This window comes from Chelmon rostratus, chromosome 4 (genome assembly GCF_017976325.1).
Source record: "Chelmon rostratus isolate fCheRos1 chromosome 4, fCheRos1.pri, whole genome shotgun sequence".
NCBI classification, from domain to species: Eukaryota; Metazoa; Chordata; class Actinopteri; order Chaetodontiformes; family Chaetodontidae; genus Chelmon; species Chelmon rostratus.
The window spans coordinates 9,216,597-9,244,549 of NC_055661.1; the positions used below are offsets into that span (position 1 = coordinate 9,216,597).

The window sequence follows — 27,953 nt, forward strand, 5'->3', positions numbered from 1 at the left end:
GAGGATGAGGGAAATTCATCAAACCTAATGTAATTAAACTGGAGCCTCATGTATACAGTCATGCACACAGTGTATAACACCATTAGGTGTAATTCTGTGACTGATTAATCAGCATGTGTTTCATATACGCTCTATGTTTTCATCATTATTTTCAAAAATGGTAAACATATCTTTACTTTTGCAACAATGGCCATTAATGCAACAAAAGCATGTTGGAGCTTGAACTTGAGGTGTTTAATACACTGAGAGAAAATATTTTGTGATAAATGAGGAGTTTTGCGTGAACATCACACGGTTATGTTCTGCGTGTATTAGCACTTTAAAGCCTCTACAGTATAAATCTCTTTGGGATCTCATGGCAAAGTTCATGACTTTAAACAAAATCATTGGTGCTGTGAGAGTTCAGCAGCTCAGTCCCCAAACAGAATATTTAAGTTAATAATCGTATTTTTCTGCGCTAAGGAACAAAAGCTCCATCTTAAGAACAAGATTATAACATTTCACAGATGCTTAATTTGTTTACAACACCTCAGCAGCAAAGTGTTTCAAACACCTGACCGGCTCAGAAAATCTCCGTCACTAAGTTACACTGAGGAAGACTGAGTGTTTTTCTCAATGTTTGTCTTCTATATAGTCATAAACTTACGTGCTGGTGGTGTTTCTTTAGAAAGCTTACTTTTTAGCTCAGTCTTTCCTTGTTGATGCTAATTTCTCACAGCTGAGAGATCAGCTGAGCTGCAAAGAACTTTCACATGTGCAGAATTTCCGCTGCAGGCTGTCTTATCTCGAGCCCCCCTGTTAAGCTGCTGTTTGCAGATCAGGAAGCAGGTAACAGGTTTGCAATCGGGGGGCTTCTGGGAGAATCTGGGTCACTTGACCGGATGAGGCATCACTCTGGAAGCTTGGATTATGATCTTTTTGATCATGTGTGGGATGTAGTTTTGTCTGCAACTTAATTTGAAACATTTGTGTCTCATGGCTTTCCGGTCGGGATCCTCGAGGTCATTATCACCTCACAGAAAACCTCTCAGCACAGCTCAGAAAATATAATCCTGAGCTCCCGAACTACATCCATAACCATAAACATATTCCCCTCTCTGTGGGGAAAGAAGCGCGGCACGAGGCCTCTGTGCTTTTATCCAGCAGCTGAAAGTACCACCATGTCCTTCTATGGCAAATACAAGCGACCCAGCACAGAGGCCTTCACGGATCCAGACCTCAGCTCCTTAAATGGTGATTTTCTGCCCCCGTGTGGCCGAAATATGCAAACACATCAGTATGACGTATTGATCATAGATGGAGTTATAATCCTCCCCTTTACAGTAAGAAGTATTCAGATCCTTTACTTAAGTACTAATACCACACTTTGACATTACTTCAATGCATTAAAAACCTTATTAAGTAAAAATGTTTTATTATCATATTTGATGTTTGATGTTGCTGCTGCATAAATAATGCATCATATTCTATAAAATCATCATCATGTCCTGTGAGATACACGTGTCCCTGATTTCAGCTTTGTGATGATGCATTTTCCAGCTCATCCAAGAGAGCTTTTAAATAGTTCATGTAGTTTAAGAAGTAGGAGAGTAATTTCTAAACCCATGAAGGAACATTTAATCCTTCAGTTCTTTTAAAGTCAGCCAATTGGGAATACATGGTTTTCACTGCACAGGAAGGGTGTGGAAAAAAAACTTGTAATCTGAAAAGTAGCCATGAACTAAAGCTGTCAGACAAATGTAATGGAGTAAAAAGAACAATATTTGTCTCTGAGATGTGGTGGAGACAAAGTAACAGTAAAAGTGCACTGAATGTATGCTTAAGTACAGTGCTTGAGTAAATTTACTTAGTTACAGCTGCACTTTTATAACATCGTTTTTCAGTGTCTTGTGAAGTGAGAATCAGTTCTACGTTGTACAGTATTTGACACATCTACAAATGTTTGATCTTTGTTTTTATTCTGACTAACTTCTGGAGACTGAATAATTCATGGCTGCTGTGAAGTGACCTCTTCAGTTTCTCAGGTAGGAGATCTCTGAGGCAGATGTGATGCTTTTTGAACATATAATTACACAATATAACATTTGTCCTAAAAACTGCCTTTAAAGCACTTCATGTGGTGAAATATGTGGATCATTCTGTATGTTAAGCTGACCTGGGCAGAAAAACACTGTACAGACCTCAGTCAGCCTCCAGCTAAACCTCAGTTCCGCCTCATGTGCATGCGGCTCAGGTTATAGTGACCTCTGGTGGCAGCTCAGTGAAATTTCCGGTTGAAAACACTGTCAGCTAAACCACTGCTGAACATTGAACTGCAGCTCACTGAACGCAGTCATCATGTTGACACTACTTGACTCGGACCAGTCAACATGTCATGTGTAGGGGAAAAGGAGTATTTGGGGCAACAGGTTACACTGGCTACACTGACCCCTTTTCCATGTGCATTGATTCAGGGCTGTGTCCTAACAGGTGGGCGATAATGAGTGTCGTTCATGGGTTACTTCCTCAAACTATATCCTATAAGTATACTTATTCTGTTTATATTTTAAACATATCTTTTTGTAACACAGTACAGCACACAAACAAAAAGATTAGACAAATTATAAATTTTCAATGGGCTATTTTAAAAGGTGACACCAGTTTAAGAAGACTTTTCTCTGATTCCCGCCTCAAGTTGAATAGACTAAATTAGAACAAAGTTATTTTCCAGCATGCAGAGGGGGTTTGTGGCTGAAGAAGCCCTCAGTCAGACCGTATGTTATGGGTGGGGACCTTTTCTCCAGAGACTTGATGCAATGGACCTGAATGAAGAAATGTAGAAATTCACACCTTTTTTTAATTTCAATATTTTTTTTTTTTGCGGATTATGTGTTTTGTCTTCTGAATAAACAACTGTGTTTATCCTTGTTTAATTTGTTGCTTGTTTTCAGTTTCAGTGGTTTGTGAAATATTGGGGAAGTAATTCTGGAAAGACACTCATTATCTCCTACCAATTAACCAATTAGGGCACATTCAGGGAATGAATGTATAAAAGGGTCCGGCCAGGTTTCATCTCTTCATTTGAAACTCTTTTTTTAATCAAAACTTTGAAAAGTCAACTGATAATCCTGGTAGGCAAACAAGGTGCGCTCACATTAAACACTTTATTTTCACCATGAAAAATAGACAAAAGATCTCAATACAACAACAATTTCTGTCAACCACGTCTCAGCATATTCCTACCTCAAATATACATCACTTTGTTGACACCATTTACACCAGACAGCAGGTGTTTATGGCCAAACACGGGAAAACAGGTATCACATTTCTCACAGACTGTAACAGACTCTCAAATACATGACAGCACAAAGTACAAAAAGACATTCTTTGGGTTGGTGGGTGAGTTAGCTCATGCAGATGTTGTTGCGCAAGCTGCCTACAAATGCAGTAAAGTCTGTGTCCAACAACCACCTGCAGTTCCTCACAGACTACATCTGCTTTCTTATTAACTGCTTTCACGCAGTCTCACTAATAGCTTTGGAGTTACATCCAAGGTTTGCCTTCACTTCACAGTCTAATGTGCTTTGAGGAAACCAGAACTGAGCAGATTATGTGCCTTTTCTCGCTGGCTTTCTGTGCCTTTATTTATTCTCTTTGAACCTCTCTCATGTTTCGCTCAAGTTGCAGCTGAAATAATTCAGCAGAGAATGAAGCACAGTTGCCTCCTGCATGACGTTGGGAGCGGATGAGTGAATGAAGGCACGTGCAGCATTACCGCATCTTTTTTTCTATGCATGTAAGGTATGACCACCTGTGAAATGTGCTGTATGTTTGAAGCCACAACATGCCGCCCTCCTCCACTGCTCCCTTCCTGATGACCAATCCTCTGCTTGTACAATCTGCCCGCTGCTCTCTGGGAGCAGTAACCGTAGTTTATTCCACTCGCCTGGCCTCCATTGAAAATATGTGAGTTTAATATCCTCAGCATCAGTGACCGACTGCAGAGGAGCAGCATGGCACAGTAGAATCTGGGCTCCAAAGCCCCATAAAGAAATAAAGAAATGCCTACGATTGAGGCTTGTGCCCTCCTGACGTCTTTCCCCACAGAACACAATAGCAGCACTGATGAAAAACAATTTGCAATCATACGCAAGTCGAGGTATTTTTACATTTCCCAGCTCAACACCTCACTATGTCTGAGGGAACATATGCAAATCCACTTTGGTAGATGCGGGATCTCGACTGACTGTCACGCCTGGGGTGTCTTGTGGGCGAGCCGTGAGCTGCCTCGTGCATGGAGCAGTTCTGAACTGAGGCAGGTACAGCGGAGAGCAGCCACGCGTCGACGCTGACAGCAGCTCGCTCGAGTCCTCGGGGCCGAGCAAAGGGTGCGACTCCGCGCGATGGTCCTCTCTGTTCAAAGCTATGCTTTTAAGCAGTCCAGTCTTTGTCGCCTCTTCCTTCTGCTCTTCATCTTCCTCGCTGTCCTCGTCCTCTGCTGGATAGTCCATTCTTAGATAATACAAGTCCTTCTCTTCTGTTGCCTCCCCTTCGTCTTCTTGCTCTGATGGTTCAGAAAGCTCCTCCACAGAGTTGTAGGAGCGCCGCGGGTCGTCCAGCTCCCACAGGCCACCGGGGAAAGATCCCGAAATGTCTGAGTTGTTGGCAGAGAAATTGCCCTCGTCGCTGGAGCTGCTGCCGCTGCCATCCTTATAGTGGAGATGCTGCTTCGGATGAGAGAGCAGCACGGTGGCGTATGTGACTGAAGACTGAGCAGAGCCGTTGGTGCTGCGTGGGGGCTGGTCTGCTCCGGGCTCCACTAGCTGTAGCTGATCTAATTTCGGGTTCGAACTGGTTAAAACATCCAGATTGAGTGCAAAGGAAGGAGCTGCACCTCGGGGCGCCTCACTCTCCACGGGTTGGGCCTGGTCGACCTCTGGTGGAAGGGAGATGGATAAGGCTGGGTCTGGAGTGAGGGACACGAGAGGGGCTTGGACCAAAGCTGTGGTCAGAGCTGAGAGATCGACCTTGTCCACTATGACGACTTTGGAAATGTTCTCAGAGGGCAGGAGCAGCGGCCAGGCTGGGAGGCCTTCTGGAGGTCGGAACAGGTGGTCAAAGGTGTCAGCCTAAAAACAAATGCAAAAACACATTGACTGTTTAATCGCTTGTGGTTTTTACGAGGAGTTATGGGCTGGACTATTTCTTCCCAAAGGAAAAGTGACAGGCAACTATCTGGACAGAACAAGCCAGCTGTTTCCAGCCATTATGCTAAGCTAAGCTTGGCGGCTGGCTGTAGCTTCTTGTTGAACAGACATGAGAGTGGTACCAATCTCCTCATCTAACTCTCATATAAAAGTCAATAATTGTATTTCCCAAAATGAACCATAATTATTTAATTTCAATACCTTCAGGTCTAATAAAAAGGGCCAAATGTTGCAAACCATCATGCAAACGTCTCACACACTGTTTGAATGCATGTCGCTGTAGTTTCACATTCATTTTTACCTTTTTGAAGTCGAGTCCTTTGGCCCAGGAGCACTTGTTTGGGTTGGGCACGTCCTTCCACACAAACTTTTTCATCCTGGAAAGAAATGCAGGAGACATTCAGGTTTCAGCTCTCTGTCCTCCCTTTCCCATCAGCTAACATCAAGTGTAATACAGCAATGCGACATGTTCAACGTCACACTCCATCACTGCTCCCTAAATTAGACACCATGAATTTCTGGGAACTGAACATCAATATTGAGTCTATATCCTGTAAATACATCTTCGCCCTGAACTGGAGCCCTTACTGGTTTTGGGAGAGGACCAGGGTGACGAACAGGACGATGGAGAGGAAGGAGACGATCATCAGCATCATGTAGGCTGCAGCGTCTCCTCTGGTGGCTGCAACAGTTGGAAAAAACACATCAGACCTGTAGTAAACAACACCATGAAAGTGCTGACATTGTGTCGCTGTTGCACACTTCAATACTGAACATGGCACTGACAGAGCAGCCTGAAAACTGGTGCATACCGGTGGCGTACGCTGGCTCGCCTTCTCCATCAGCGAACACAGGGTACAAGTAGAAGCCACATTCCTTGGAGGCGAAGAAATCACCTGAAATGATACGTTGAAAGCATGTTGACCGGGTACACCTGCTCTTTTACTGGAACACACACTGGGAACAGTGTGTGTTACACTGTGTTACAGATAAACAGACAGAGGACAGACCTCTCAGATAGGTGGGACGGCCAGTGTACGGCAGCCTGGCCCATGTTACTCCACTCTGGCCTCTGTGATGATCAGAGTCCTGCTGCCTCTGTGGAGACCACTGGACCACCATGAAGAGGGGCACAGAGCTGTTCTCCATCAGAGTCCAGGACAGGGACACACAGGTGCTGTTGATAACCAGCACAGTGAACGAACGCAGGCAGCGGCCTGCAGCACAGACAGAAAACACACAGCGTGAACTCCACAAGTTCTATTACACACAAAATACAGAAAATAAAGTCGAGTCCATGCACAGAATCACCGTGGCTCGACCGGCGCAGCCACCCTTACTTGGCGTTTTGATGGTGGTGGTGGAGAGCAACAACAACATCCGTGGTCAGGCTAATTTATCCTGCTGCTAGCAGCTGCTAATAACTAATCTTCTCACAATACTCATGGAAAATGTCTGACAAACATCGTCCGGGAAAACAATTTTGATTATGCGAGTTTACTGAAAACACTTTTCTGTGTATTATGAGTAATGGGAGGGAGGTAAACGGCCGCCACACACACACACACACACACACACACACACACACACACACACACACACACACACACACACACAGAACAGCTCACCGTATTACACATAATACTGGCATTTAAAAAATAAAACTCATTACCTCTGTTAGAGCGCAACATGATGTTTTACAAGAAATTTCCATCTTTCATATAGTTTGGAAAGACAAACTTAATATGACTGGAAGCTCAGCGTTTTTCAGCAGTTTTGAATGGAGTGGACCTTGTTTTCTGGCTGATTTTGATCTCGTTTTTGTTGACCTGAACTTTCTATCACAATGCAACAGAAGTGCAAACCCCAGTCCCGCGTCCTCACTGGAACATAACAGCATGTTACAGCATCAGATCGTTGCTGGATACACTGTCTCTGTCCTCTGGCTGCTTGAATCTTAATCTTGATGTGTTCGTCTCACTGAGATGTGTTATATTGGTCTTATTTATATTCAAGGTTTTAGACGACTACTGCGCTGCTCTAATGAATTCATCCTGATTTGTGGCATATTTACTGTTAAACCTCCTTTATTGACTTGGTAATGAGATTTGTGAGGTTTTCCTGCTTAAATAAAGTTTATCTTTTTAGTAAGCTACTGTATTCTAGGGTTGCAGCTAATGATCAGTGTCATTGATTTTATTCCTAAAGATGAGTTAGTTATTTAGCCCATGTCAATCCGACTTTCCCAGAGCCCAAGATGATGGCTTGACAGTCCATTAGTCCAACGAGAAACAGCAAAGACTCACACATGAAGAATCAGAACCAACGAATGACAACCAATTATTAATGATTAACAAAATGACAGAGGAGTATTTGTTTGTTGACTAAATTAACTAATACTTCCTCTCAACAGGAGAAAAGAACGATAAATTAAAGGGATTTTTTTTTTACTATTTTCCATCCAGTCATTTGGGTCAGCTCACTCACGTCGGGGCTGTCTCTCCAGCGTCATGTTGATGTTGTCGGCGGAGCTCCCCAGACTATTGTAGGCCGCCACAGTCACAGTTTGGGGCAGCTGGTTCCATTCAAAGCTGTAGGAGGACGCCAGCTCGATCTGTTTCCTCATCACAGAGCCACTCGAGTCCTGGTGCTGGACAATAAATCCATCCACGCAGTACGAGCGTCCTGATGTTTGGAGACGCTGGGGGACAAAAAGCAGCAAAGGCAGCATTTTCAATGTTATGTTTTAATCGTAAGCCCGGAAATGTTGAGATTTTACTTTGTGTACCTCAAATTGCAGAGTGACATTAGTCTGGTTTCTGTGTGGGTTATCTTGGAGAACTCTCCAGAAATCAGGACCACGCTCTGGAGCTGAAGGGGAGACCGACAAAAGCATCACATGACAGCTTTTACCTCTGTGTTTGGGGTGGAGGTGATGGTATGATGTGTGTGGTGTGTGCCATTTTCCATCAGAGCTAAAATCAGAAGGCCAAATGTAGTTTAAAAGGTCACATCAAGCGTCAAGCTACATCCGCCAACACTGACAAAAGGTTAGCGTTATTTGAAACGTCCAAGACGTAATGAACAGTGTTCTTCTGTACCTCTGCTGTTCTGCGGTGTGGAGTAGACGGATTCGCTCCATTCGCTCCAGTAGCCCGTGCCGTTGGTGTGCTTGCAGCGTACTTGGACCACGTACACCTGGCACATGTCGGACACCGCGACCTCCGCCCACGGCACCCGCACTGGACTCTGGACCTGCAAGCATGATGTTTTTCTTGTTTTAGAATAGGGCGAACAAAATGAATGGGATGTATCTGATGTGTGGAGTACAAATCTGTCTTATCTGTCCATCCACTTTACCCCCGCAAAGAGAGGAAATTATTTTCCCATCCTTCTCATCATTTTTAGCATCCAATATTCTAGAGAATGTTTCAATCAGAGGCCAGGATGGAGGTCTCACATGAGATCATGTCAAAGCGACCAGTTGAGTACAAGCCAAAGCGTCCTGCGTCATCTAAGGAGATGTGAGACTTATTTACCAGCTGAGTCCCGGACATGAGTGACATCTAATATATTTGTTCCTGTGGTTCGTGGTAGATAAACATCTTTAGGCAAACGTTCTATCAAAGCCTGTGGTCAGGAAACAACAGACGAGCTCACCTTCCACTGGGCTCTCACAGCGGACGGGGCGTGGTACCGAAACTGACACTGGAGCCCCTCGACCGGCAGAGGCAGAGGCTCCCACATGACCCTCAGGACGCCACTGCTCCGGCTCACTGCCCTCACATTAGTGGGTGTGTGGGGTTTCACTGCAGCGGGAATAGCGTGGAAGAAGAGTGTGAGTTTGCTTTATGCGGTGGCAGAACGCGACCGCACGTAATGAAACAGTCTTATTTCACGCTGTTTATACCTTTTCGGTTCTCCTGTGATCAACAGTGATCACTACTTAAAGCTCAGTATTTAAAGGTTTTCTTCAAACATGCAACTCTTTGGTCACACTTTCTATGGAGATACACATATTCGCCATTGACTAGAACCTTATTAGCATGCATATTAGTAGCATATTAGCTGTTTATTAGTCATTATAAAACTTTTATTAATGCCTTACTCTGAGGTTCAGGGTTATTAACGGTAAAGTCAAGCTCCTATTATTGTTGTGGAAGGAGTGTCATGTCATGTCATGTCAGATGACTCACCATGATCTATGGGGGACAGGTAGACGGGTTTAGACCTGATGGGGCCCAGTATGGACGACACTTCTAGCCACAGCTTGTAGCAGTTCATCCTCAGAGGCTGGATGGTGCAGGTTTTCTGTTTGGATCGGACCTGCAGGCAAGCAGGTCCCATCTCCCCAACTTTCTCGCCCGCTCTCTCCCTCTCCTCCATCACGTCACACGACAGGTCCGCCCACCTGCCGAGACAACACGATAGCACCAAATCAATTAACGAATCTTATTTCTGTCGTACTTGTGTCTTTCCATTTTCTTTTCTATTTCTACAATCTCCACAGTAACTAAGTATATTTACTCAAGTAATGTATGTAAGTACAAGTAATTCTGAGGTACTTACTACTTACTACTCCATTATATGCTACCTCTACTACTTCTTCTACTTTTACTTTGTATGAGAGGATCTTTAACCTGCGGTATTGATACTTTAACTTAAGTAAAAGATCGCAGTACTTCTGCTGATCAATACAGCTCGAACAAGAGTGGGTCTTATTTTTGTAGTTTTGAACATCATTTCGAGTGGTTGTGATAAGAAGGACCAAGGCAACCTGCTGGAATGACGTCAGACAAGGCAACAAACAAGCGGTCAGATGATCTGAAAGGGTTGCCGACAACCCAGCAGTCAAATTATAAAAACAATATGGAGGCACAGCTGACAATGAATGCCCTCTAAATGTCTTTAATAATCACTCGCCACACAGGAAAACTGGGTGCAGGCACAACTACAGCCAGGTGGGTCATAGTTGAACCAGGAAGTCAATCTGTAATCTGTCAAGGACATTTCCTTCAGTCTGGGGATCCATTTCATTCATTTCTTCTCCGCCAAATGAGTTTGGCTAACCAGAGCTTATTTATTAAAAACCTGCAAAATCATCTGACTGCTCATGTTTCTTACCCTGACTTCTTTCATCAGACCTCTTTTCAGTGATACTGCTGCATTCCCAGATCTCAGCAATTCACTCGGTGAGAACAATGTTGTTACTACCAATCAGACCCAAGTAGTAATAAAGCATCAAAATTACAACTTCTATCACTTCAAAACATCCAAAAATCTCACATCTAAATATGCTGAGATGTATTCTGCCACCATTACATCACTGCATCAGTCCAAGCTGTCATCTTTTACAGTGTAGAGACTGTTGGCTGCTCTGAGGTCAGGCGTAGCAATGACACTGACTGTTTACTGCTCAAACAGACTTCCTGGTATCACCTCACGCAAGTATTTCCAGGGTGTGTTCGATGAGCTGTCTGTACACTGTGTTCAGTAACTTCTGAGTGTTGATTTATGGTTTCATTAACAATGCTTGTACAAACTCAGAGGAGACCGCTGCTGTAAAACGCACAGTGCTGCTTTACCTGGACCTGAATTTGGGTTTAGTCCACTGCGTGTTCTTCCAGCTGCAGTCCATAGCATCGATGTCGCCGTTGGTTTCGCAGTGGATGTCGATGGAAGCTCCTGAAACACGCGGGCAGAAACACTCACAGTTTAGGTAACAATAACAAACTTCACCTGAGACAGCCGCTGTGCACTGGGATTATTTTGGTTCGCATTGTTGTGCGCTCAGACGCCGCCGCTCTCTTTCCTGTCTTTGTCCACTACGGCGGAAAACTGCCGCAAAAAGGGGACGTGAACTTCCAGGAACTGAAAGTGAAATGCTGATGTTCCACTTTCACTCAAGTCTCAATCTGTGCGTAAATGATGTCTTTGTTTCTTTGGACATGTACCGGCGATGGTCCTTAACACTGCATAATATTTAGCTTGGCTGTTACTGGTGGCAAAGCTCACCTTCCACATAGATCTGGCTGTATGGGATGGTCCACTCCTGAGTACACTGCAGCAGCTCGTACATCCGAGTCTCCGAGGGACGCACCGTGATCTGGCTGACCTGTTTTGGGAAAGGAAATGTCACATCTGTGAAGTTGTTTACACAGACTGTACTTTCGTAGGCGAAAATACACAGGAAAAGGAAAGAGACGCACACAGAGAGCTGCAGCTTACCCATTGGTTGACAGGGTGGTACTGACTGCGATGAAGCGGCTGCTGGAAGTTGAGCATCCACATGGCCGTGCTGGCGTTGATGTTGTGGTCGTTGAACACGCAGTACACCGTGACGTTCTCCCCCGGTCGCGCCACCACTTTCTCAGGGATGTAGCTCACCGCTGCGCGGGCACACAAACACACACACACACACACACACATGATATAAAGAGTGTTGAGAGAACATAGACACGTTATGAAAGAACAATAACAAACAAAACAAAGGCCCTCTGTTGAACAAACATCTGACTCATTGTCATTTATGCAAACTGTTCATGTGGATTTCTACATTCACAAAGGCCAAAGAAACTTTCAGGGCTCTTGTAACTTCTTTTTGTTTGTTTGTTTGTTTGTCACATGGTCTGAAAGGGCTGAGTGTGAGCTGTACCTGTGTGGAGTCCTCTGTTCTCCCAGCAAAAACAAAAGAAACATGACTCATCTGCCAAACAGGTGAGCAGCGCGACAAAAGAAAACTTTCAAATGAACTGAAAAACGCTGCCTCGTGACTCATCTGTGTGCTTCTCCTGTTTTTGCTGTATTTTACTGCCTATACAGTAAATTAAGAAACTTTTCAAGAATCATTATTTGACCTCAGCCAGACTTTTCATTTCATTTGCTTTTTGGAGGACCTCCCGTCTTCATGAAAGTTGTGGTAGCTCGTTTCGCTGGGATGACTCACAGTTGTCGAGTCTCAAAAAACTTTTGACCCGGTGACACACAGACATTTTGCTGCATCAGGGTCAAGTCTCCTCATGTGAGGCAGAGCAGAAGATCAACCCTCTGAAAACACCCGCACATGAGGTGCACGTACACATCAAGACTCAAACACTGAAACAAAAGCAGGAATACACACAGACCTGCGACAGACGCACTAAGCGACTGTGTTGTTCAACGCCCTCGGGCCGATGTTCACATTTTAACGAGCAGTCTGACGCTGCAGAGCACAAACTGACAACCAGCTGACAGTTTGTGTTCTCTGATGGTGTTAAAGGGTTCATTTAGAGCTTGCAAACGATTCTCACTATCACTTCTCAAGTCTCAGTTTCAGCATTTTAAAAACTTGCACATGGATGACTGTCTCATGTTCACCTCTCTGAGCAGATCTGCTGCATGTGACATTTCTTTGTGTCACATGATTTGCAGCGGGTCACCCTTGAGGACGACCTCTGATTCAGACTCTATTGACGCTGTCCGTACTGGAATGAGGTCTTCATTAATAGCTCAGGCTAATGAGCTAGACTCGCTCTAATAGTGTAGCTCTGACATAAATCTACCTGGGAGATAATTGAAGTCAGTGTTTGAACCTGCGATGAATCCTCTCAGAGAAAATGAGAGCTGAATTGCAGCCAGCAGGAAAGGTTTCAAATGCTAATCAAGCTCATTGCAAAAATGCTAAAATATATAATTCAGCTCTCTGATTTTGGAGTCATCACACACAAAAATAAGCTCCCAGTTCAGCTGTTTCAGCTCTGAAACAGCGCAGTGAGTTTCTCTACGTCTGCAGTGAGTTGATAGTGATTTTGCTTCTGATTTAGTTTCCACATTTGTGGTGCGTTCGTGTTTAATTCAACCAAGCTGAAAAGAACATTTCAGTTGGATGTTTTGTCAGTTCAATCATCTGGAAACAAAATGAAGCCTGCAAGCAAACAGAGGCGTCAATGCTGAAGGCAGACTGACAGAGAGCAACCAGTGACAGGAAGTACTGTAAACATTTGAGAAAAGCACATTAACGCTTTTAATTATTTACTATCAATATCAATCAAATTATTTTCTCGTCAATCCTACCATAAAAACTGCAGGTTGTAAGTATAATCTGCTCTGAATTTTGAATGAAACAAGAGTCCTGAGCCATGCTAGCAGCGCTGTGAGGCTGTGCTTTGAGCTAAATGCTAATACCAGAATACGTTTGTTACAATGAAGATGCTAACATGCTTATATTTAGCAGGTATGTTGTTTACCTTGTTCACCATCTTAGGTTAGCATGTTAGCATGCTAACATTTGCTGCTAAGCACTAAACACAAGGTACAGCTGAGGCTGAATGTCATTAGTTCTGCAGGGTTTTTGGTCATAAACCAAAGCAGACTGGACAAACTTTGACATGATGATGGCGCCAGAGTAAACATCAGGAGGCACCATGAATGTCTGTGCAAAATTACAGCGCAATCCATCCGACGGCCGCTGAGATATTTCAGTGTGGACTGAAGTGGTGGACCTGCCAACTGACACCGACACCTCTACAGCCTCTAGCACGACCACAGACACTCCTTCTAGGTCACTTATTTTCTGCTAAATTCATTGAACGTCCTGCAGTTGAATCCCCTGGAAGCCAAAGACCCCTTGATGAATACAATGGCTCCACAGGGATTTTCAAACAATTCCTCCAAAGCTTAAAAAAAAGCAGCGCAGGGCTGTACTGAGCGACACAAAAGCTCTTCAGCTTGTCCAAAGTGTGAGCAAATAGAAGACAAATGTGATCCTGTATGTCTGTTATTGCTCTATTTCTCTGTCTCTACATCAACAGCTGGAAGGGAGTGGTTCTTACTGTCCAGGTAGATGTGGTGAGGTTCACTCCAGTCGCTCCACAGCGGGGGCTGGTCCAGGCTGGAGCAGCGAACCTGGATGGTGTAGTTCAGTCTGGGCTTCAGATCCAGAGGCAACCTGGGCTCTCCATGTGGAGCCATCACCTGGAAACAGCAGAGAGGGAATCAACAAACACACACACACATACATCAAACTGGATTGGATAGTTGGGCGTGTCTGCACGGGCGAAGGATGACTGAATCAAATTCGTCATCATAGCGTGACTGTGGTAGCTGTTCATCAACTGGAACTGTTACCAAAACACACAACCAGACGACAGCCAGACACCTGCGACTTCAGGATATTTCCTTTGAAAGCCTTTTTTCACGTGTCAAAATAAAATGAAAATATGTGGCCAAAAAACACAAGGTCATACTAATGGGTCAAGGTCCATGGTGGACAGGAGGCTGTGTGGCTCAGGTCCTATCTGGTGGGCCTGAAGTTTCTCCATGTCCTCCTGGATTCTTCATACATGTTTCTGCATTTTTATCATCCTGTGACTTTACTTCATTCTGTACACACAAAATCTATTGCATGTCTGTCCATCCTGGGAGAAGAGAAGTTTCTTCTATGTTTTTCCCCCATTAAAAGGAGTTTTTCATATTTGAGCAGAGGGTCCACAGATAGAGGGTCACTGTACACTGTGCATATGTAAAACCTCTTGAGGCATAATTGTGATGTTGACCACATGCAAAGAGCGACTTTAACACCCAAACTAATGGAAAAATATATAAAAATAGTAAAAATAGTGTCACTGAAACCATACTTTATTTATGCATTTTAAACCATAGGTCTACAGTCTCAGGCCTGGATGAATCATGGAGCTTCTGATCCACTGCTGAATGCTGAACACACTGCAAGTGTCTATTAAAAACCCAACTGACTGTGAGCAAGTCGCACTAAATAAACACAAAGTCCTGTCAGTGGAAATTTGTGCCGCGCCGCTGCAGTGAAAGGCAAATACAGTAAGTGTGTGTGTGTGTGTGTGTGTGTGTGTGTGTGTGTGTGTGTGTGTGTGTGACTCACTCAGGACATGACTTTCTGTACACAACTTCATAACCAACCTACTATAAGCTCTTTACCACCTGAAAGGATATTTTCGCTTCTCCTTTTCAAGCCTAAGCTGCAGCTGGCTTTCAAGGCTTTCTTTGCAATCAGCAGCTAATAATTCCTGTTTGAAACCAAACGAAAGCTTGAAGCTCATCACTGTGGCTTTTGTGTGCATTTTTGTACCACTTTCTAATAAGACATGCTTTATTAAGGGTTCATTAATTGTCAACATAATACAGCTGCAGGCGATGACTCATTAGAAAATGAGAAACTCATGAGAATTTATTGATGATGATCATCAGCTTGTACAGTAAAACAGCATCTTTAACAGATGACAGGATAAAAACTGGACACAGGGGCTTCTTATAACCATGTTCCTATTAAGAAATTATAACAGATCTATAACACCAATAAAGGCATTAATCACAATACATGCAAAAACACTTTAGAAATGGTGCCTTACTATAAAGTGAGGCCATTATTTTCAGCTCACATGACTCTTGGTGGGTACAGCAACACCACAGTTTAGCCTTACCTGCCAGGCCGGATGAGTGGTGTTGGAAGAGTATCGGACCTCGTATCTCAGCGGGCCGGTATCAGAGTCCGATGGGTCGTCCCAGTGTAGGATCAGCTCCGCCTCAATGGTCTGCACATGTGACAGGTTGACTGGAGGACTTGGTTTCACTGTAGACAAAGAACAGATCATCTCAAAAACAGTATATGTTTCCCAGATTAATCAATAGACATCAGACAAATTACTCACAATCACGCAGCTTTGATCGTGAACATCCAGTCACATCTTATCAAAGGTTACGAAATTAATAAACCATTAAAACAACTGTACATTAAATTAGAGGATCACTTTTGCTATTTGGCTCATAAAACTACATCTGAGTTTGAATCCGTATAGGAGTTAAAGATCACTCAACAGTCCCTGCTATATGCTATGTCTCAGCACTTATAGCTAAGGTAGTTATCTGCCGTCTCTGAGAAAATATGACAAAACAGCCCATCATGTCCATCTAAAGGTGACATTTGTTGTAATTACTCTTGTCTTCAGGCAGTGAAGATCAATACTTCTCTAGTTCTTATGGCAGCTTTATCAATATTAAACAAGTGAATCAATCACATCTTGAGTTCAGAGGAGTGAAAAATACAGAGAAGAATATAATCTAATTTCTCTGCTAGATGTAAACAGCAAATCCACATCCGGTCCGTACATGTGCAGTATATGAAGCTCGTGCACTTGTTAGCGAGTAGCTGCTGAATCAGAGCATGCAGCTGAGGATTTCTAGTACTTCATATTTAGACTGAATGACCATTTCAGGTGGATTTAGAGGTGTGGACCAAGACCTCTATTTCCTGTCATTAAGTGAGACGAGGAGTAGCAGCCCAGTCCAACAATGTCTCAGTTCATCAGCCAATTATGACAAATAGAGAAAGAGATAATTGAGTCTCATAAAACCGCAAAGATACCCACTGGGAGAAAAGAGATTACTCAACGCTATGAGTAACAGATCAGCAATGTGTTTTCCAGACTGTGCTCACAATGGGGAAAAGCCTTTGTATAACCTTCACTGGGTGCTCTGTGAAACGGCCTTCTTACCTTTGGTAGGAACTGTAGCTTGATTAGTACTTCATCTATACGGTCTATAGCTTAGCTTACATGAGTCACGTGTTGCTGTTTGGCTGCGTTCCTCTCTAAAGTGTCGGGTTTTCACAGACAAAAAATATGGAGGCTTTGTTTCAAGAACAGAAAACGCTCATTCGGAAGGCTGAAGGCTTTAGCGACCACTGTAGCCCAGACAGGAGGAAGAGGAACAAACTGAAGAAAATGTCAAATCTGGACTACATACAGTCACCACTCAGGTTCTGTTCTGCTTCATCAGTTTAACAAAAAGGTCTGGCTGAATAAACACGGCATGGAAAGTCCTTGTCTGTCACTGTGGAGAGCTTGGAGAGCACACACACACACACACACACACTCAGGGCCATGGCTCAGCTCTCCTCAGCTATTCTGGTCACGTCTGCCAATCAACTGAATAAAACTCTTTTTTCTCCTTATCTGTCCAGATGCATCACTTTGAAGCAGGACGTTGGACTTGGACGAGGTGTTTTGAACACGGACGAGCACCACATCAGCTCCATACATGCCTGAATGTATTCGTGGGGCTCTGATGCCAGGAACCCAGTGACTTTGAAAAGAAAGTGAATGTCGGGAACTTGCTTTTTTCATGACTTACTGTAACGCACTTAAAACAGTGTAATAAGCCATGTCATTTTAAAATCACAGATCAATGATCAACTGATAAGAACAATGATGAATTTAATAGAACTTGTATATAAACTTTTTGCATTTTGTTGAACCGTTTTTCCTCCCACAGCTCAGCCAATTGAATAAAAACAAGAGTCGTAGAGCATTCATTAGTGCTGTGTCACATCATTAACTCCAAAGTCTGGAGAGAAAACTGGTTCCTCTGCCTCCTCCAAAGGTAATTTTTCCTCCAACTGGTTCCTATGATTCTGTAGGACTGAAGTTTATTAGTTGTTTTAACTTAAGTGGATCCACTAGCTATGAATCCATTTCTATCTTAAACCGTGGGAAAGCCACTTGCGTTACAACATCCCTTTCTTACCAGGTCGGGCAGGTATTCTGAGTGGGACTGGCGGAGCTGTGGCGTCAGAGATGCTGACGGTTACCACGGTGACAAAGCTTGTCGTAGCGTCAAGGCTGACTGAACACATGAAGGAATCCTCTGCTTCACAGACAACAGGATCATCAGCTGCAGTGTCCCCATCGCTTGCCTTGGTGTCCTCTTTCTGAGACCTGGGAAACAGATACAAACACACTTTAGTCGCAGTGTTTTCAGAGAGGCTGTGCAGTGTAGCAAGATATCATATCTCAATTTTAAACTTGCAATGAAAATAAAACCAATTACGTCTAATTTAGCGGAAGCATGTTTCATAATCTCTCGCCATATTTGATTTGGCTAGCTAGAGACTCGTTAATGCCGATGCTTATCCAGAGATTTTCAAATATCCGCCAGAGATATATATATATATTTTTTTTACATTTTTGTTGACAGCAGTTGACAAAACAATCTCATCTCAAGGTCCATTTATCAGCTGTTATGGAGCATTTGATCATCTGACATTACCTTTAGTAGCACGGACGAGAAGGCTTAAAAGTGCTCAGAAAAACTAGAATCACCGCCTCGCTGTCAAGTGACCAGCTGAGGTCGCAGTGAGCTCGACCTCTGAACTCTGATCGCCAAAATCTAACCAGTTCATCCTTGAGTCCAAGGGAACGTTCGTGCCAAATGTGAAGAAACTGCCTCAAGGTATTCCTGAGATATGAAGCTTACAAGAACGGGACAACCTGAAAACACGACTGTCGCCGGTGCAGAGGCCATGGCAACTGGGCAACGTTATCTGCTGAAGAAGGCTGTGTGGCATGATTGAAAGCTCCAGATCAGCTAATAAAAGGACCTTGAGGTGAAACCGTTATGTCAAATTCTGTTGACATTTGCAGCAAACACTTCAGAGCAGTGGTTTGCATGTAAGAGCTGAGCGCCGCCTGGAATCGCCTCTTATCGAGTGCGTGTTAGATCAGTGGTGAACTGCTCTCTTTATCCCCGCTGCAATAAAAGCCTGGAGCCAGCGTGATATCACACGGCTTCCCCTCTGCTGATCAAAGCAAACACACATACTTAACCCTCGACTGAGCAGCACACACATGCACAGACCTGTTCACACAGGACAGAAAAAAACAAAGAATAATAAAACTGTGCAGCTTCATACTCACAACAGACGCTGTAAGCTAACTGCCATGAGACCAGCATCCAGCGTGGTTGATGGTGGACTGTGAGACTGCAGGTCACAAGTTAAATTTTCCCAGTTTTCATCGATTCTGCACAGTATGTCCAAACAGGTGCCTGACGATAAATTACATTAACATGTTATAAGTAAGATCAGAGGCATCAGTGGCAGATGACATTTGCACTGGCTGACCACGACCTCCTGCTGAAGGTTTCTGAGAAAACGGCCTGGCTCAATATTCTCAGAACTAAGCTTCTGCTACGAAACTAGACTGAGAGTGAAATATTAGAGCTGCAAGCAGCAATATGGTGATGAAGCTCCACACTAATCCTGATAATTAAAAACAGGATTTTGAAAGTCTTATCTTAGAACTTATTGTTACAGTTCACACACTCATGGGTGAGTGTGAGTTAGTTTTAATATATGTTTTTAAAAAAAGAATAATAATGATACTGAAAAATAATTCTGTGAAGAAAAGCTTTTACTTGTGTAACAACAAGATTAAGAGTCTACAGTCACTGAACTTCTGCATGCTAACATGCTCACAATAACATGCTCATGTTCAGCAGGTGTACTCTTAGTTAGCTAATATATGCTAATATCTGCTCATTAGCTCTCCACACAAGGTAAAGCTGACGATGATGGAACGTCACCGGTTTTGCAGGTATTTAGTCATACATGTAAATGAATGAATACATATAAAAAGAAGGAACTTCAATATTTATGTCAGCCACTTTTGCATGTTACACAGTATCTATAACAGGACTGATCCTGGTCAGAACTCTTAACTAACACTTGAACCTGTATTCATGCTCAGTTTTCTGCACACCTGTCATCAAGACATTTTTGCTGCTTAAAGCATCAAACGATGTGAATAATATAAGGATGACTAACAAGCAAACACGAATGAGCAAAGTGACCGGGGGAGCTTGGAGCTGAATCACACTCCTGGCTGTGGAAAAGCCTCATAAAGCAGTCAGGAGGCACAACGTGGGCCTTTGACTTCTCTGTTTAATCATTGTTGCTTGGGCATAAAGCTTGAAGGTCTTAGCTAATCACCATCGATTTGGATGTGTCACAGCGCTTCACAGATCAATGCGAGGGAGCAAAACCTCCCTAATGTCTCTGTATTGCCTCTCCTCCATCTTCACCTCCTCGTTGATAATATCAAGACGGCGCGTTAGAATTATGACTCACTTGCTTTGTTTGCTTTTTTAAACTCAGCAACCTTCGTGCTTCCTCTTCTTGCTAAAAAACGGTGGTGCTGAACAATTTCTAGAATCAGCAGAAGAGGTAATAAATATCTGGTTTTACGGATAAAAGGGAATCCTCGTCAGCCAGACCCACTCGTGCAGACTCACGTGGTCCCTCACCCTGACTGGAGGCTGGGAGGGATTCCAGCTGAAAAGCCATTAAAGCATAATGAGTCTGTCAGGCTGATCTTTACAGGCATCACTATCAGTGACAAGTGACGCTGCTGCAGGCAGAGTTATGAGGCCCTGCCACACTCGACCCCTCTGTTTGTTCTGAGGAGCAGGAGCCACATCACTTCCTACGCACTGACTCTTTTAACAGGCCTGATCGACCAGAACAGGAGCAACTCGACAGGCCTTGAACTGCTAATCTACTTTTAAGAAGCATTTTGGATACCGGAGTTGGATGAACTCTTACCGGCAGAGGGCTCATGAGGATGTGACTGGGCTGTCGCGGCCCTGAAGCTGCAGCGGCGGCGGTGTGGGAGGTTTGATTCAGAGCGGTTCGCCTCGCCTCCCTCCGCAGGCAGGTGGGCTGAAGGTGAGTCACAGCACAGCTCATCCTGCCATGGGAGGTCCAGGGCACCTGAGGGATGGGAGGCTCTCTCTACAGGCTCCGAACACTGAGCACCTGCTCGCAGAGACGCGTGGAGAGCAAAGACTTAGATATTCACAGTGTCTGCATATTTGAAGCTTTGTGTTTTATGTTTTTTGCATCAGACACATCACAATACAGTATGTAGTCCTTTTTCATATATATTCAAGATGATGTTGTAAAGGCAAGGAAGTTTCTTGTCTTTGCAAACATACACAGAAAAGGAGTATAATATAACGTCAAGTTATGATTTTAAGTTTTTTAGACTTTAATGGATAAAATACAACATGTTCAATTTTTACTGAGCAATAACGGAGGAGTACAGCAAGCACCTGATTTTAAAAATGTGTACAAACCACAATGAATGATTTTTATTTAAATCTGTGCACAAATGTCTTGTAGTTAAATAAAACTACACTTTTTTTACCCAAGCTTCCATTGACTTGTCCCCTCACCAGCAAATTCCTGAAGTGTTTTGTCATTAACCAAACACCAAACTCATTACCTCTGTATCAGTTCTCACAGAGTAAACGGACCAAATGGCAGCATGTAAGGTTCGGTTTAGGTGAAGGCCATGCTGAGACGTGGTTTTTGTTTCTGTTCTCTAAAACCTCTCGCAGTATCAATGCCTGTTTCTGACTCATCTTGCGTGTAATTGTATATTTGAAAGTCGGGGAAACGTTGTGGGCTTTAATGACTGTGCTTATGTCTGAAAAAGAGCATGTCGGCGCACACCTGACACCGGCTACTGACTGAGGGCGGGTGAGAGTCAGCATGTAGGTGTGATGACTGGCTGTCAAAGAGGAGCACAGTGGTTTTCAATTTGACAGTTCTGACCACATGAGTCCCACATGGGAAATCTGCAGACTGTAACACAATAAATCTGAAGGAGTAAAGTGTCAACACTGATATGAGGCTGCTGTGTATCTGGAGATTATGTAGACTCCTACATCGTGACTGGTGTTACTTCTTCCAAACCTTAGTACTGCATATATAGAAATCAGTTTAAGATAGAGATTTATCAGCAGGGTGCTGCTGACTACTACAGTATTTGAGTTTGGGTAAAAATAGTACACAGTAATATTCCTTCAACACTTATTCCTGAAGTGTATGTGTTTACTCCAAATGTGAACAGGCTACATCCTGCAAGCACAACAGGTCACAACTGCTGTGCTGGAGGTGGAACTCACCGTGGGACAGCAGGAAAACATGCATCAGGACTGTCAACATCACAGACTGAACCCTGCAGGGAGACGGAGAGGGGATAAGTAATGGAGGGAAGGACAGGGAGGAGGGAAAACACTGAGGCTGCAGCTGCACAAAGAGCAAAAATCACAGCAATATAGACTGTGAGAGAGAAAGTGAGCGAGTCTGGTATGAGGCAAGCAGTGGTTGCCTCATACCCGACAAATGATCTTAAATATCGGCACAACTAGAACTAGCTGGAAAAGGGAGTAGGCTCTGCAGGTGACGCATGACATGAAGGGATGACACTAATCCATGCTTAATGACATAAAAGAATGAATTACTATCTCCCAATCTGAAAGTGATTACACAGAACAGGCGGAGCAGTGGGAAGTGCAGGCATGTATGTCGCTGTGAGCAGCCCTGTGCCAGGAAACTCGAGTTTTACACAGTTACAGTGGAAGAACGGGTGGACCGACTTCTAAACAGGCGCCGTGACTCATCTGACGCTCAGGCTCTGCTGGGAGGCGTTGCGACACAAGACGCTGGTCAGTAGTTCAGAGGAACAGCTTAGTGCCAGCTCCAGGTAGGCTGTCTCGGCCTTTTTTCAAAACTTTGGTCCAAGTTTGCATTTGCGCCAAGACTTGGAGCGTTTCAGCCATTTATCTGCTACTTTTAGCTAAAAACCCCAAGCTGGGAGTCCTGGAGTGACGAGTGAACAAGCTACACCCGTGCAATAACGCTGTAAAAGATTAAACTTCTAACACTCTCGTACAGCTTTTTCCAAGAAATAAGTCCAGGAGATCCTGCAGAGCCTGCTACATGATGATTTATTTCCTCTGTTTATAATGTGAGAAACCATGAATTGCGAATCACGAACTAGCAAATTCTCCAAAGAACTCTCAGAAAGATCCATCTGAGGTTCTGACCAACTTCACAATGAATGACATCCTTCATGAGTCTGGGGGGGGGGGGGGGTCCTGGGGGTATAGTGCTGACCCTGAGAGTTAGTGAATCAGTTCAGTTACAGCTGATTATATACTGCCATACTTACATTGTGGTGGTCATAGCGCGAGCATGGCCTAGCTGGGCTTTGGCTGCGGTGAATCTCACTGAGGAGACAAAGAGAAGACTTTCAGAGGATTCACAGAGTCAGTTTTGACTCCGGCTGGAAGAAGACCTGCATCATGATTGGAAGAAACGGAGGTAACACATTAGCGACTTAAATGACAAAAATAAATACAACCAAACGGACTGCAGAGGCAGTTTTTCTCTTGTGGGATTAAAATCTTTCACTGAGAGGAGCGCCTCCCACTCGCCCACACCAAAAGTCACAGAAAATACTCCAGAACTGCCGCTCATTCATGGGAAAAGCTAATTCTGGCACAGAGCACAAGGAAGTCCTCTTGCAGTGGAGCCACTTCATTATTTTCCCTGGAGCTCAGCAACATATATCAGAATCATTTCCAGTTAGATAACAGGATGCCATGTTTTTGCCTCTGCTTACAGTCCAACCCTCTGTCCTCTTCTCAGAAAAATGTGATTAGTTCCTCTTAAACATTCCTCCTCGAACTCATTTACGTTAGGCTTTATTTTGATCACCACTGGCCCTCAGCATGAAGCTCTCTGCTGCTTGTTTTGGCGCCAAACCAGAGCAGCGAGGCGATTAATTCATTAATTAATACAGTTCACACAAGCCAGCGAGCACATCTGTTTACACGTTAACATGCTAGACCAAGACAAACTGAATGAAAAGCAGGACGAGTCCAATCCAGGTTACGTCCATGGAGCTGCTTATAATACTTGGCCAGAAGGTGGTCTTCATTTCCTGTTCAAAGGAAGCAAACTAATAACCTTAAGGATGTGCATGCTAATAAAACAGGTACAATAAAAGGATTCATTAGCCGCAGCACAACTCATGTGGTAGACTGCCTACAATGCCCATGTGGCCACTTTTATGTGGGGGAAACAAGTAGCAAACTGAAAGAATCACTGAGCAACAAATCTGCCACTTGTACAGGAAATGAGGTCACCGCATGGCCACGCATTATAAACTAGACCAGCAGGTAGCAGTAGGTGGAGAGGCCAGTGAAACGCCAAAGACAGGAGGAGATCAATCAAAGACAGTGTCAGAAAGAGAAGTACGCTGGATCTTACAATTAAGGGTCATTACGAGTTATTACTTCACATCTGTAAATCGTGTGATGGGATGACTGCCCCCCTCCCCACCCGCATTTACACTTTTGGAGGGGTCCCAAACGTAACACACACTTGATTAATTATTCGCGGGATGCAAACAGCGTCATCAGCGCGAGGAGAGACTGCAGGACAAAATAAGCTCTCATGTATTTAAACACAGCTGTTCCCAAACGCGGCACACACCTGACATCACCTCCAGTGGTTCAAAACAAAGCCTCAGCATCAGGAGCTCCTGCAGCGAAACTACTGTGGAAGCAAAACTACACCGTTCAAAGTTATTATATTCTGCACGAGTGACATGCAGACAGTGACAGCATGAGTGACTTTTATACAGTTGTGCGAGCACTAGCCTCAGGCTGCAGTGGGAGCTTTCATACCCAGTTTAATTTGCATTTTAGGTGGAAAGAAGCAGCATCCTGAGATCCTTATTTGCACAAAAAAGTTTGGCCTCTGTTCCAGAAGAATTAGGTGACCAGATAGGAATGTTTGTTTTCCACAAATTCAATACAGAACATTTTCACACTGATGCAAAGAAAAAAAAGAAGAAAAAAGAAAAAAATGAAGAAATCCTGCTCATTGATTTGTACCACTGCCAACTACGGTTTGGTTTCATCAGAGACGTTAATAGGATAACTGTCACAGTATAAACACACAAAATCTCAAATTGTATCAAGTACAGTCATCACACCGCCCACGCTAAGTGAGGACCAAAGCCTCAAAGCCAATCGAAGGTAGTAAGACTCTGAAATGTCACTCTCATGTTACTGACTGTTTTATCTGCATGTGTCTTCTCAGTGACGTGGTGTCAGGATCCGAAGCCTAACCGCAGTCAACTGCTGGTTTTATCAGATACTACCACACACCAGACACTTTGTTATGTTGCTGGTGCACACGCACAGAGCCTTAATCATCACACAGCAGGCTATTATTCTTTATAATGCTCAACTAGCTCAAGTCTAATAGTGCTTCAAGTGCTCAGCTCACTCCTGACAAAGTGCCTTGAGTTAACCCAGTGGATGCTTCAAGGACAAAGACAGAGTCAGACAAAAAAATAAGCTGAGGAAAGTCACAGCAGCCAATCATTCAATGGCATGCTGGTCATCATTCAATTAATAGTGATGTTTTAACATTTGTTGGTTTGTTATCGAAGTATCTTGCAGCCTTTGTGTGCAATAGCAACAGGCTTCATTTCAAACAGCTGAGTCTCTGACCTGCACAGTAAAGTCACGCACTGATGGACATTCCTCCCTGTCTATGATACGGCTGATGCTGCTTCCTCGTCCTCTTTGGAAACAATGAGGCTGGTTCAAGACACCCATGTGAAACCATTTTCCACATGTGAGGGAAGCACTGCCCCTCAGCTCCGTGTCCTCCAACTATTCATCCCAGTCTGACTCACTCCCTGCCAGTCCCAAGCTGCTCTGCACTGAGGCGCGCCGGGGCTTGTTTCCCCCGCTAGCGGCAGCGGCAGAGGCAGCGGCGGCAGCAGATGCAGCAGCAGCGGCAGCAGCAGCATATTTCTAAAAAGGTGTTCTCTGTCTCCATCAAACAGCACACTGTGTCACACGAGATTTTAAGCAGCCATTGACAGCGGCTGTTCTCCTCCTGGCAACTTTCTCAGCATGGAAACTGCATCATGAACAAGAGACATCACTTTAATAAACGCTAGGCATATTAAAACAGTGAAAAGTTCAAAGAGGTTCATGTAACCTCACCTAGAGACAATGCACGGCACTTTCCCATGTTATCTATCTATCTATCTATCTATCTATCTATCTATCTATCTATCTATCTATCTATCTAATGTCTGTATGTTACTGTACACTATTATCTGTAAAGGGCTATAAGTTAGCCTAAATGCAGAACTGACCATGTATCAGGTGTTAAAAACATCCTGTCAGTTTCACAGAGGTGGGTGAGTAATTCCCCACCTCTGTGTGACAGGGAGAGCTCTGAAAGGTCACGGGGAGGGCTGGGACCACAAACGTACCACAGACTCATGATCAGCGTTAAAAGTGAGAATAAGTAATAATGAGACCGCTTCCTTACGTCGCTCTTCTGCTCTTGTGACCTGGTTTCCTCTCTTTCGTCCAGGTGAGTTTAAATCCTCAGTGAAGACAGAGGGAGCTCAGGGTCCATGATTCTGGTCTGACTTCAGTCCGCTTTCCCTCACGCGCTGGTCTTCACTCGGTCTGGTTCACGGGTCAGGCTGGCTGAGCTTCACGGCGTGAGGAAACCAGACTGACGGCTGGAGCGGAGACAGAGGAGGGAGAGGCTCCGACTGACACAACAGCGGCCAGCCCACCCTGGTGCGTTCACGACACCTCCGGAAATCCTAACACTCCTAACGCTTCAAACAACCATTTGTTCTGGAGCAAAAACACCTCGCAGTGGTGGGATGTAACAAAGACAGACTGCATTTACGGACTTTTGCGTCAGTTTTTCCATTTTATGCTACTCTATACTTCTTCTCCTCTACATTTGGAAGCCAGTGTTTATCTATTTTATCCACTATATTTATAACAACATTAGTCATTTTGCAGATTCAGATTATTAGTACAAAATGTAAATTAGAAATAGAATGTGCTCATCCAGCTATCCATCCATCCATATCCACTTTCTCTTGGGCAGAGTCACACAGAGTTGGAGCCTGTCCCTGCAACTCTGGGCAAGTGGATGCGTTCACACTGGCTGCCAGCCTATCTCTACAACATCATACTTATAGCTGTCTTTCTTTTCAGCTGTCTCCAGGGGCATAGCAAAAATGTTGCTCCCTGCACATGAAAAATATCTCTGTGGACCAGCAACTTCCCCTCCTGATTTATGATTCATCATACAGCATTTTTACAAATAACTGAGTGTGCAGCTGTGCACATTAATCTGTAGTGGTTATTCAGGCGATCGCAAACAAAGTGCTGCTAATGAATGAATAAACACTTAAAACTCAAGGCTAGAAAAGGCAAACAAATTTACAGTGTTCCCAGTGATACTTTGTCTGTGTGCCGTTAAATAAAACATATTCCTTAACATCACATTTTGAAAAATGAAAATGTGCTTATTACTTAATTTTCAGTTTACAATAGTTTTGGGGAGCCACCCATTCCCCACTTATCAGCTGCATGTGAGGATAAGTAGACTGCTGGCAACATGAAGAGCAGCTTGATACTGAACATGTTAATCACCCGGATGTCTTCCTCTGAATGTCACTCCCTTCTGCCTTCTGTATCTCCTCCTATGAAAAACAGACTTCCAGAGAACTGCAGAAGAGCCACACAGATGTTCCACACGTCTATCACACAAACACACGTTGTATTTGTATGAGACAGGAGTCAGCAGACTGCAGTGCTGTGGGGAACAAACGGGTGCAAACAGCCTTGTGGCCTGTAGGTTTCGGTTGGAACTCAACTTCTTTCTTTTTAAAATACTCCTAAAAAGCCCACTGTTTCATTCCTGGAAAAAAGTCTCCGTCCACGTCTGGATCCTTGGCCACACCACTAAGTCAACCTACTTTCCCAAAAGCAAACAGATGGTCCAGTCAATAATCTGTTATTTGAATGGAAAGTATGTCTGTGCCGCTATTAACCATACAGGGAATTCCCCAAAGAAAAGTGTGAATAGTGAATGATTTTGTTGTCCTGGTAATGTGGCATGATATTTATCCATCATATTTATACTCTATAGACAGTATATACAAGTCCACGTTTCCCAAAGCTTTTAACTATGACACAGCAGCTGAAAATACAGAACAAACCTTATTACTTATTACCAATGCTGCCTGGTCCCCAGGGAAATCCCTAATTTTGGCCTCCAGATTATAG

At 43.9% G+C, this 27,953-nt stretch overlaps 1 protein-coding gene and 1 long non-coding RNA gene across 2 annotated transcripts; one reads left to right on the plus strand and one right to left on the minus strand.

Annotated features, from left to right (window-relative positions):
- Window positions 1-3,131: 3,131 nt before the first annotated feature.
- On the minus strand, window positions 3,132-26,362 carry lepr (leptin receptor). The gene is made up of 21 exons (XM_041934795.1): window positions 26,185-26,362; window positions 22,991-23,048; window positions 21,942-21,994; window positions 20,575-20,787; window positions 18,890-19,019; window positions 17,721-17,911; window positions 15,620-15,768; window positions 13,997-14,138; window positions 11,415-11,575; window positions 11,202-11,301; window positions 10,772-10,871; window positions 9,383-9,597; window positions 8,847-8,995; window positions 8,288-8,441; window positions 7,975-8,057; window positions 7,674-7,887; window positions 6,197-6,403; window positions 5,999-6,082; window positions 5,775-5,868; window positions 5,488-5,563; window positions 3,132-5,108 (listed from the first exon to the last, which is right to left on the minus strand). Exons 2-21 carry the CDS (start codon window positions 23,002-23,004, stop codon window positions 4,170-4,172), a joined length of 3,468 nt encoding a protein of 1,155 aa, XP_041790729.1. The 5' UTR covers window positions 23,005-23,048; window positions 26,185-26,362; the 3' UTR covers window positions 3,132-4,169.
- LOC121605054 lies at window positions 10,632-17,496 on the plus strand. Its single transcript, XR_006006784.1, has 3 exons — window positions 10,632-11,903; window positions 13,976-14,999; window positions 17,158-17,496. It is a non-coding gene; the product is annotated as an uncharacterized LOC121605054 (long non-coding RNA).
- Window positions 26,363-27,953: the final 1,591 nt, after the last annotated feature.

Bases quoted from the DNA above. Each gene is read 5' to 3' on its own strand.
- lepr (XM_041934795.1), bottom strand. The intron at 14,139-15,619 runs GTAAGGCTAAAC...TGCTGTTTCCAG, and splicing joins CCACTCATCCGGCCTGGCAG to GTGATGGCTCCACATGGAGA. The intron at 7,888-7,974 runs GTACACAAAGTA...TTTGTCCCCCAG, and splicing joins ATGTCACTCTGCAATTTGAG to CGTCTCCAAACATCAGGACG.